At 39.0% G+C, this 11,665-nt stretch overlaps 1 protein-coding gene across 1 annotated transcript; it reads left to right on the top strand.

The window, feature by feature from the left end:
• The first annotated feature begins 691 nt into the window (after window positions 1-691).
• Window positions 692-10,658, top strand: GJA1 (gap junction protein alpha 1). Its single transcript, XM_034765769.1, has 2 exons — window positions 692-935; window positions 7,594-10,658. Exon 2 carries the CDS (start codon window positions 7,610-7,612, stop codon window positions 8,753-8,755), a length of 1,146 nt encoding a protein of 381 aa, XP_034621660.1. The 5' UTR covers window positions 692-935; window positions 7,594-7,609; the 3' UTR covers window positions 8,756-10,658.
• Window positions 10,659-11,665: the final 1,007 nt, after the last annotated feature.

The raw sequence follows: 11,665 nt of genomic DNA, 5'->3' as shown, positions 1-11,665 counted from the left end.
CCCGCCCCCTTTTTCTTGTGTGCATTCAGTGAAATGAACTGAAATACTATGACTACTCAGAGCTGCTCACTATTTGAGATTGAATGCCCTGCATTATTTTGTGGGTGTTGTACTGAAGTTTCCTGGCATGAGTTTTCTGGAATGTAAGTTCGCTGCTCCCCTGGAATCTTCACCAAATATATAATGTGCTGTGTATCTCTTGAGGCAACCAGAGGGCTGAAAAAGTAACATTAACAAACACACTGTTACTTTCTATTGAGCACCTAAGGGAAATGGAAGCAAGTAACTAAAGATATGCCAAGAAACTAAAGATAAACTTCTTATGTAGTGACTGCCACTCCACAGGGAGGAGAATGAAGAGGGCAAAATAGTCTATCCCAAGCCAGAGCCTGGCAGGCTGGTTCAGGTTACAAATTGATTCCTCTCACTCTGTTCCCTTTTCCTAAGACTCCACACTCCTTAAGAAAGTTAAACCACCTCATTTGTCCCAGGTAACCCTGAGTCCCATTCTGGATAAACTACCACTCAGTGTATCACTTAGTATATCTCAAATATTCCTTACTGAGTGATCCTTCATTTGTTCAACTTCAATACACTCAAAACACTCTCCTTTATTCCGAAATGTTTTCTGCAGTCTCTTCTTGCTTTTCCTCCTCCCACTTTTCTCCTCCCCATTCCCTAGCTTTCCCTCCTCTCCCCTCCTCCCTTCAGTGGCTGGTTAAAAGCTCTCCCAGTGTTCCAAGTTAGAAAAAAACTTTTTACGAGGTATCAGCACTTTTCTTTCATTAGTGGGTAAGGAAGGATGAAAACTACAAAACAGCAGTAGACTTTTAAAGTTTAAATAGACAGGTCTGAAAGCCTGAACTTGCTTTTCCATTTTAGCTCACTCTTCCAAAGAGGCACTTGTTTGCTTGCTTCACTGATCATCAGCAGGGGTAAGTTGGAAAGTTTTTACTTTGTTTGATTTCAGGAGTTTTCTATTGTTTTCCCCATTATTGGAATATTTAAACCACAACTGTAAAAAACAGCACAACATTTTTAAAGAAGTTATCCAGTTAACATTTCTGGAGATTTATTGTTTGGTTTTGTTATATTTTGAACATTTCTCTAAATAATTTTAATTTTCAACTACTAACCTAGTTCTACAACAGGTAAACTATGGCAAAACTTCATCTGCAAAACTGGATTATGAGACTCTCTATTGGATTTGGGTAAAATAATTCAATGTGCACAATCTTCTAGGTCTAAATTTCCTAGTTTAAGAAAAAAATAATTTAAAAGTAATCCCTTGTTCTACTGAAAAGGTCTCAGAAGTTAATAACAGAGAGACTGTATCCTAAGTGTTTCCCATTTGTCCCCCACACATTTTGCTTTCATATGGAAATCTTGATTGATGTTTAATAGTTTGTGCAAAGCAAGTTTATTAATTAGTAGCTTTGTTAAAATGCTGCTGCTACTAATCCGGTGACTTTCACGTGGTCTTGCTGAATTCCCCCCCACCCTTTCTTTTAAAGGGATGTGATAAAATCCAGAAGTGTGTTAAGGATTTCTTTAAACCAGTTTGTATATAGTTACTCTGTGTTAGCAATCCCAGTTAGGGATTTTAGAAGGAGCCGTGCAGCACTCAGGCATCTGCCTCACCACGCTGGCAATGCCTGTGAAAGTTCTTAAGGGAAGCAGTCTGAGAATACTTCCAATATGTGTCAGGATACATTTCTGATAATCTGCCTTGAAAGCTGTAGTTCAGGACTGAAGAGGAATGGAATTCTTGGGCAGCATCTTTCACAGAACTGACTGTTGTCTGAAGTTATAGCAGATTGCAAGACTCTGGTGTGATTCTTTATTGTTGTTGTTGCCTGAGTGCTTGCCAGTAATTAAAAAGCAAAACAAGGGGGATGAAGAAGGGGCTTCAGTGGAACATTACAATTGTGTTTTATTGTGCCCAGCTAGGATTTTCCCCCATCTGTCCTAGTACAACTGACTGGCCCTGCAGTTTGGGGTATTTTCCTAATAGAATGTTCACTGAGAGTCTTCTAAGTGAGTTTCATTAAAACCAACAACAAAACAGACCTGAGAAACAACTCGTGTCTCCGATTTCTCTGTGTCTGTACGCGTGGAGGGAACTTGCACTAAGCCTTTCATCTTGCCATCTTAACATCTGGACAGCACACACTGAGCTGTAGAACTCCTGAAGTCCCCTAACTTTGAAATGTTTACTGAAGTGTTTCCCTCAAAACCTTCAAAGCTAAATGTTGGCATTGACCCATGATACCTAACAAGCATACAAATAGGAGAAGGATGAGCAACAGGCTGAGTTCAAATGGGGAAAAGGAAGGATGCAATGGATTTGATTTGTAGCAAATATGTGTATACACACACTAAATATTGTAAAGGGCTTTCAGCTCTCATTTGTACCTAGCCTGGAAAATGAGAACGGTCTGATACTGAAATCAAATGAACCTCAGTTTAGGTAAAAAGATACTTGTGGGGCTGGAAGTCTGTGCGGTGTTCCTAGTGAAACAAATAATATTCCCTCCACCCTTTGAATATGGGCACCTGGATACACATTTATATCACATTTTCTTTGCAGGCTTCCTTATTTGAAAACTTATACATGTTAAACATAGAGGACCAAATTCATGCCTACAGTAAGTGGATGCAGCTTTCACTGATTTCAAAGAGATCTGCAGCCACTTACACCATGGATAAATTTGAACCAAAACATGAGTGCATGCTTCATAGGCTGTTAATGGGTTTCATCAGCTGAAGACCTGACTTGTACAACTGGAAGTTCTTGTGTTTTTTCTGTCTTGCATTTGGTCCTTCTGTAAAGCTCCATAGAGGTAAATTGGGTAGAAAAGAATGAGATAGATTAAAAAAGAGCAGCTAAAGGTAGAGGAGAGGATCCATCAGTGATTATTAGTACTGGAATCTTGGAAAAGAAAACAAATGGACATGAGTTATGACTGTTAAGCACCAATTACTGTGCAACCATCTTGGGTGCCCTCTCTGTCTTCTGGGTGAAATTCCCTTTCCCTGAAGTGCATATATAGACCTACAGATGGACCCTACCTTCCCAATGGAATGTAAGAGTACCATTTCCCTAATCTTTGTGAGATTGAATACATTTAACATTTAAAAAAAACCAAACATCCTCAACCCCAAGTCTCATGCATCTTAGCTCCTTTCCCTCAGCTGTTGGCTGCTCTTGGGGAAGGCTCACGGTGATCGGTGATCGGTGCTCAAGGGGCATGAATCCTCTCAAAGGCTCTGTTTTGTTAGTTATTTATTTCTACTTGCATTTCAAGGGCAGGCTTTTGCAGGAGTTTAGGGGAGGGCCAAAGCTCTTGGCCCATTTCCTAACCGCTCTTGCAGCTGTACAGCCCCATTTCAGCTCCCACACACATACTGCACTGCAGCCCCAGTCTGATCCACTCATTACCATGTGACCTACTGACATTGCAGTCAGACCTGGACTCTTTAGCAGAGTACCCTATTCCCCCTGGAAAATATGAACCACATGACATGATGAATGCCTTCCATAAAAAAAGTTCTCAAATTTCTCAATTGTGGTGTATAGATCAAATTTCTTTTACATGTGGCCATCCAAAACTCATACAGATGAATATTGTCATATTTCTTTCTTCTGTATCGCATATTCTCTGTCTCTATACACACACACACACACACACACACACACTAGAACTGAGAAGGAATCCATCTACTAAAATGCTTTAGAGTCCAAGTTTTGTATTAGCCACCTCAAAACATCATATAAAATAGTATTGAGTAAGAACATTGCCAGGCCCATGCTTAAGTACCTTGCTGAATTTGGGGGGGGTCTGACTACTTATCAGTTATATCAGCTACCGTGCTATGATGTAATCATTCCATTAGGATGACATTGCTAAAAGTAGTCTAAATCATAAAAGGTAAGAGATATTAGAGGCTGTTCATTAAAGGAGATCTTTAGTTTTAAAGCAATTTAAAGCAGTAAGAACATTTAAATAATTGTTCATTGCAGAAATAGAGAAAAACTCTTGTAATATCCAGTAAACAAATATTGTAAATTCGTTAATAAAATGCTCTTTTGGTACACTGAAAGTAAACAACTTAGATCCAATCAATGAATTTTCTCTGCAACAAACTGAAATACTGTGCTTCATAGAACAATAGTTTCTACTTAAGCAAAGGAATAATATGTTTGTGCCATTTCAAGGTTATCTGCTTAACAGCACAATCTTATGAATTGATGTAGGTGTTTTATCACTGGCAAATGCTAGAGGGTAATTGATCTCTTTTTTTTAAAAAAAAAGTTTGCTTTTCAGAACTATGTATGAGTAATTCAAGCAAGGAATGTGTCCTCCTGGAGTTTGTATTGCCAGAGGATATAATGAAACTTAAGAATTTTGCATGCTGAAACAAATTGGAAAATAGGTGATAAATTCTAAAAATACTGCAGGTCTGGGATTAAGTAAATCAAAATTGGAGTATATCATCCTATATTAATGGACCCGAGTGGAGTGTAATTAAAAAGCAAGCAGCCTATAACTGCCTAGAAATAACACCTCTTCTGTTTTTTTAATCATACTTTCAATCTGAAATAACATTTACACTGTAACGAAATCCACTGAGCCTGGGGAAAGCCTGCTAATGCAGTATTTTCAAATCATCCAAAAACTGGCTAATAAAATCAAGAAGCTATTATTGGGGGAAAAAAACAAAAAAACAAAACACCCTTGCTTTTGTTCATTTCCATAGATAGGACATGGAGAAAGGAGTTTGCCTTTTAAACAAACTTCATATATTATACACCACACCAGATTGTTTTCTGTTTCAACAATTATGGCTTGAGAAGCAATGTTTTATTGATGTAGCGTAACCTGCCAGCTTTTATGCTAAAAAAATTTGCTGTCGGGCTTATAATCTTTTTTCAGAGACCCTTAAATGAATGTGCCTGTCTTCTTCTCAATCAAAATGGACCATTGAGGACAAACATCTTTCCCCAGAACTAACATGGGAAGGCAAATAAATACTTCCTAGAATCACCCTTGTGAAGGTTGATACATGGCCTCTAGTGTTAAATTCTAAAAGAGGCCTGATCCTTCAAAGGACTACTTGCATGAGAAAGGGCTAATCATGTGAGGTGGTTTAGAGGTTATCATGGGGAGTCCTTCATACCCCGAGGAGAATGTGTCCATGTGGGTTAGGGAGGTTGGAAGGGACTCAAGGATAAGAGACAGCAACCACACGTAGGTCCTTTAAACTCTTGCCTCTTCTTGCTCCCTCAGCCTGTTGCCTATGGGAAGGAGGTGGTGGCAGTTCATTTATTTAACAGCAATTACTATGGTGAAGGTTGCCAAACAGTTTCCATTATAACCTCCTGTTTTCATTCACTCCTAACTTTCCTAAAAATTATCTTTAGGGGCTGAAATGTCCTATTCTAAGGCCTGGTCTACACTGGGGGGTGGGGGGATCGATCTAAGATACGCAACTTCAGGTATGAGAATAGCGTAGCTGAAGTCGATGTATCTTAGATCAACTTAGATTGACTTACTTCGCGTCCTTGCGGCGCAGGATCGACGGCCGCAGCTCCCCCGTTGACTCCGCTTCCGCCTCTCGCAGCGGTGGAGTTCCGGAGTCGACGGGGAGCGTGTTTGGGGATCGATTTATCACGTCTAGACGAGACGCGACAAATTGATCTCCGATAGATCGATCACTACCCGCCGATCTGGCAGGTAGTGTAGACGTACCCTATGCCTATGGTGATTTCCCCTCCCCCTCCCCCACGCCCCCGAGAAAGTTTAAAGAGAACAATTCCAATCATTTCTGGATTACGAGTATGTGAAATGTAGAACTTGGCAAGTAAATAGCCCTCACTGGGGAGTACATCCCTAATCCAGTGTGAAAGAAACTGGTTAGGAGTTAATAAAGTTATGAATATTGGAAAATATTTTACTCAGTTTGCATGGTACTAAATGTCACTATATCTGACAATTCATGCTTCCAAAGGGATGCTTCTTTTAAGTGCAAAATTTTCAATGCCAGTTAGATCTTCCAGGATACAAATTTCTAAGTAGGTTACCATACACCATTTGGCCAAAGGCAACAGTGTTTGTTACCTCTGCCAGGAATCAAGCATGCAAAATTGACCATTTAATTACATTTTAAGGTATTTGCAGATATGCTCCATAAAGTACACATAATCTAGAAATGGAAACTTCAATATCAGATTGAGAGAGAAGTTAAGCTAGCCTTTTTTCACACTTCGTGAAATGCATACCTATTACTTGCACACTGCAGGGACGGCACATTTGTTGAAGGCACCCATGTGGTACTTATATGGTTAACAATGGGGGAGATAGGAAGGATTTGCTTCCCTTTTTGTTCCATTATTTCCTTTTTCTCTTTCAAAGCAATATATAGAAAGTTAAATGCAAAAATTACATAAACACAAGGCTAAAAACAACACAAAATAGGGAAGCCACATGTAAGTCAGGAAATGCAGAAATTAAGGTTTCTTCACTATGTGAATATTAGCTTGGCTACATTTCATATATTTAATATTTTCTGCTCCTGTTTTCTGTGTTAATTATATACACTTCGAGTCACCTAAAGTTAAGCATGTGTGCAAATATTTTCAGCTTTGGGACCTATATTCTTAAACAAGGGCAGGTTTCAGAGTAGCAGCTGTGTTAGTCTGTATCCGCAAAAAGAACAGGAGTACTTGTGGCACCTTAGAGACTAACAAATTTATTAGAGATGCTCTAATAAATTTGTTAGTCTCTAAGGTGCCACAAGTACTCATATTCTTAAACATATCACATACAGTATACTGAATATGAAAGTTGGCTGAGTTAACCTTGCAAAAAGAATTTTAACATATGTATTTTGTGATTTTTATTATTTTCATTGTACAACCTTGCTATTGCTTTTGCATGATATTGCAATGTGTTTTCTTTACTTTTTTTACTGAAGTGTGAATGAATCTTTACTTGTGAAGATTGATCTAGATTGCTAGCCACTCATTTGAAATCTTCTGTTTATCCAGAGAATACTTGGGCAGTGGCAATGCAAACTTCCCCAGACTGCTTCCCCGATGAGCCTTCACTTTGATCTGGCTCATTCAGGCTTTGGCACCTGTGCTGAGACTGTGAAAACAAAGATGCCAATTAGTGCCAACTCAGATGGCAACTTTTGTGGTGGTGACTGCTTACCATTGAAAAGTGAAATGAAATTGGCAAACACATTTCCCGTAGGGCACTGAAATGCAAAGCAATGTTTAACTTGTCAGATATTTTAGTTACTTTAAATACAAGTCTACTATCAGCAGAGGATCTGACTCTATATTTTGTACACGTGGACTTCCTATAGTGATTTTTGTTTGATACCTCGCCAGTGGAACTACTACTATGAAATACTCTCCTTGTAGAAAGAGAAAGTTTTTCTTGGCCACCTACCTATCTCCCTCTAGACTAACATCGATGAACCAAGATAAGAACCGTGTTATGGTGGTTTACATGCATTATAAACCTACAGGTGTGAATACAGTTAACCTAGCTTTAATTATTACTATTTTTGTTTTGTTTTTAGCCAGCATCCTGTGAAGATGGGTGACTGGAGTGCCCTGGGCAAACTTCTTGACAAGGTTCAAGCTTATTCTACTGCAGGAGGGAAGGTATGGCTCTCTGTCCTCTTTATTTTCCGCATCTTGCTCTTGGGGACAGCAGTGGAATCGGCCTGGGGAGATGAGCAATCTGCTTTCCGGTGCAACACTCAGCAGCCTGGTTGCGAGAACGTCTGCTATGACAAGTCCTTTCCAATATCTCATGTGCGCTTCTGGGTTCTGCAGATCATATTTGTGTCTGTGCCTACCCTCTTGTATCTGGCACACGTGTTCTATGTGATGCGGAAAGAAGAGAAACTGAACAAGAGAGAAGAAGAGCTTAAGGGTGTCCAAAATGATGGTGTGAACGTGGAGATGCACCTCAAACAAATAGAGATAAAGAAATTCAAGTATGGAATTGAAGTGCATGGCAAAGTTAAAATGCGAGGAGGACTGCTCCGTACTTACATCATCACCATTCTCTTTAAATCTGTCTTTGAGGTGGCCTTCTTGGTGATACAATGGTACGTCTATGGGTTTAGCCTGAATGCTATTTACACTTGTGAGCGAGACCCATGCCCACACAGAGTGGACTGCTTCCTCTCCCGTCCAACTGAGAAAACCATCTTCATTATCTTCATGCTGGTAGTGTCTTTAGTATCTCTTGCCTTGAACATTATTGAGCTTTTCTATGTGTTCTTCAAGGGTGTCAAGGATCGTGTGAAAGGAAAACCAGACCCCTACTCTCCCACCGGTACTGTGAGTCCTGCCAAGGAATGTGGATCCACAAAATATGCTTATTTTAATGGCTGTTCCTCTCCCACTGCCCCCTTATCACCCATGTCTCCACCAGGCTACAAGCTTGTTACTGGTGACAGGAACAATTCCTCCTGTCGTAACTACAATAAACAAGCCAGTGAGCAAAACTGGGCAAATTACAGTGCTGAGCAGAACAGAATGGGACAGGCTGGTAGCACCATCTCCAACTCTCATGCCCAGCCCTTTGATTTCCATGATGATCCCCAGAACACTAAAAAACTGGCATCAGGGCTTGAGCTGCAGCCCCTCACCCTTGTGGACCAAAGGCCACCTAGCAGAGCCAGCAGCCGAGCCAGTAGTAGACCTAGACCTGATGACCTGGAGATCTAACCATTCCTAGCTGTTCAGCTATGAAATGAAATGCATTGGAAGGTGCATGCAGTGTTCATTTTGTTCCAGTGGAGGTGGTACTTAATAGTCTCAACCAGGAGTTTTTAACAATCATAAAAACTTTTATGTTACTTGGTGTTTTCTGGGGCTGTAGGGGTGGCATGGGGGTGGTACAGTACGTGTTGGTATTTAAAGCAGCTGATTTAAAGAATTTAAACACTAAAAAAGAAGAGAAGATTAGCCAACACTAAGGTAGGCTTTTGTTTTTCTAGAAAGGGTGTAAATATCTAAGTGTGCGTGTGCATAATGTGTTCATTTCTAAAGTCTTCTGTTGTACTAAAAAAAAAAAGAAATTACTTTTTCAGAATGAAATGCTGCCTGAAGATGAAGATATTTTTTTCCTGTTGAACAAGTGAAAGACCTAGGATTGTCTTTGATCATTTCCCTGTCAAGAACATTCCATTGTTAAAATTTGCACTTTGAAGGTAAACTTCCTGTTTTGATCCTCTTGGCGTCAATAGACTTGTGCATGGATAACTTTATATCCTTTGAATCACATCAGCTAAAATTTCACACAAGGCCCACCAAAATACATTGATCAGAGGCTTCTCGAGTCTTCATACAGGTAGATTTTGTTGTGTGTAGAGTTTGGATGTTCTGCACACCCACGTCATTCCTACAATATCATCCACGTTTTGTTTTCTAAAGCAATATTCACATTCGACATCTCGCACATACAGTATAATGAAAGCCTTAAAAAAAACATTTTGCTACCACTTGCAGATTTATGAGTTGGAGTCAGACAATCAAGGCACTTTCAGTTAATTCTATCACACATTTATGTGTATTTGGGATATGTGTGGGGAAGGGGTTCCCTGGAGACCTGTATACACAAGACACACTCACAAGCATTGAGCATTGAGAAACACACACAGCAAACTTATAGTTGACATTTTCTGATGGTATTTGTGGAGATGTGGGCCACTATGGTGTTTACATTATTTGATTCCTGCAGTGCAAGTAAAGCACATGTCTGACTTTTTATTTTAATTCAATATCTTATTTTCCATGTATCCTATGATGGATGCTATTATTTTGTTAGGTATGAATAGAGGGTTTCTTTAAAAAAGTGCCTAATCCTGTAGATCTTACTCTGGAAAAACTCTCTTGAATGCCAGTGAGAGTATTGCCTGAGCAAGGACTGTATGATCAGGTCCAAAAAGTAGCTGTGATGCTCTTGCTGTCATGAATGATTTTCTTTTGTAGCTGTTAGAGATGGAAAAGACCCATTAGATCATTTAGTCCTTCTCTCTGTTATGTAATAATTGATGCTTGAATGATAGAAATTTTAGTACTGTAAACAAGCTTTAGTTTTTAATGTGAGAAACTTAGAAGAAATGCTTTGAGTTGGATTAATAATAAAATGTGCCTACATGAATTTTTCAGTAACTGTTCTTTTTTTTTTTTGTCCTACACATAATCATATACTCAACTGTAAAAGTCTGGTTCAATCCAATGTTGACAGTTAAATCTTTCTAAATGAATTCAGCAATATTGATGTTTGCACTTAGATTTTGTTTGGAATGAAAGTGAAGCTGAAAGGGTTTCTAAAGAGTACAATTCTAACTAATTTATTTGAAATATATGCTAAAGAAATCTACCAGTTTCTTCAACCACATTGCCTTTTAGCTCAACACAGATCAACCAAGGGAATACATTGCTTGGTTTCATTATGCAGTAACACAGATAAAGGGTTTTGTATAATACGTTATGCTAATTTGTTTGACATTCCATGTTAAACTACTGTCATGTTCAACTTCATTGCATGTATGCATCCATAGTCCATCAGATCATGTTGTCTGGAGAACATACTTTAGTCAATAAAGTTTTAATTTAGTATAAATCAGCTTTCTAATTGTCTTTTACTTTGACACATGATTGTTGTTTATCTTTTGTCTCAAGATTATGGTGCGATGGAACAGATTTTCAAACTGGATTAACTCAGTTTGATCTGATTTAACCCCCCCATGTACACAAGCCCTACATTTGCTTTGAATTGAAAGTTCACAGTAATCATAGAATCAGATTCTGGTACCCTCAGCGAAATTGAATTTATGGAATCAGTGGGACCACTCATGCAGAAAGGTGCTTTTCCACTGAATCAGAATGTCAGACTCTGACCTATAGTTTGGGAATATACACTTAACTATCTGCAATATATTAACAAAGGATAGTATCAAGTCATAGCTTCTTTTTAAAAAATTCCTTACATGTACTACTAATTTCTTAATTATAGAAGCAGACAAAGAATGTCTCTAGTTTACATTTTACCAGCTATGCTGTTTGTTTACTTCTGCACTGCTCACAATGAAACTAGACTAATTAGTTTAACTTTCTGGGTAAAATCCTGGCCCCATTATAGTCAATGAGAGTTGTGCCATTGACTTCAAAGGGCACCAGGATTTCTAACCAGTTTCACTTTCTGGTCAGGTCATCCCTGCAGAAAAATATATGCAAGAGGAAGATACCCTGAATATTCTGTGTGGATCACTCCTTTGAGAAGGTGGGAATGGCAATCTTTGTGGAAGATACAGGAGACAAATGATAGAATCATAGAAATGTAACGTTGGAGGTCACTTATTCCCTTCCACCACACTAAGGCAGGACCAATTAAACCTAGACCATCCCTGACAGTTAATTTTTCCAACCTATTCATAAAAACCTCCAACGATGGGGATTCCACAACCTCCCTTGGAAACCTATTCCAGTACTTAATTATCCTTAGAGTTTTTTCTAATATCTAACACAGTACCCCAGCTGAGGCCTCACCAGTGTCAAGTAGAGCAGGACAGGCCTGTATCTTACATATGACACTCTTGCTAATGCACACTAAAATGATATTAGTCTTTT

This window comes from Trachemys scripta, chromosome 3, assembly GCF_013100865.1.
Source record: "Trachemys scripta elegans isolate TJP31775 chromosome 3, CAS_Tse_1.0, whole genome shotgun sequence".
Classification (NCBI taxonomy): domain Eukaryota; kingdom Metazoa; phylum Chordata; order Testudines; family Emydidae; genus Trachemys; species Trachemys scripta.
The sequence above is the reverse complement of the archived record's forward strand: the minus strand, read 5'-3'. Positions and strand labels throughout refer to the sequence as shown.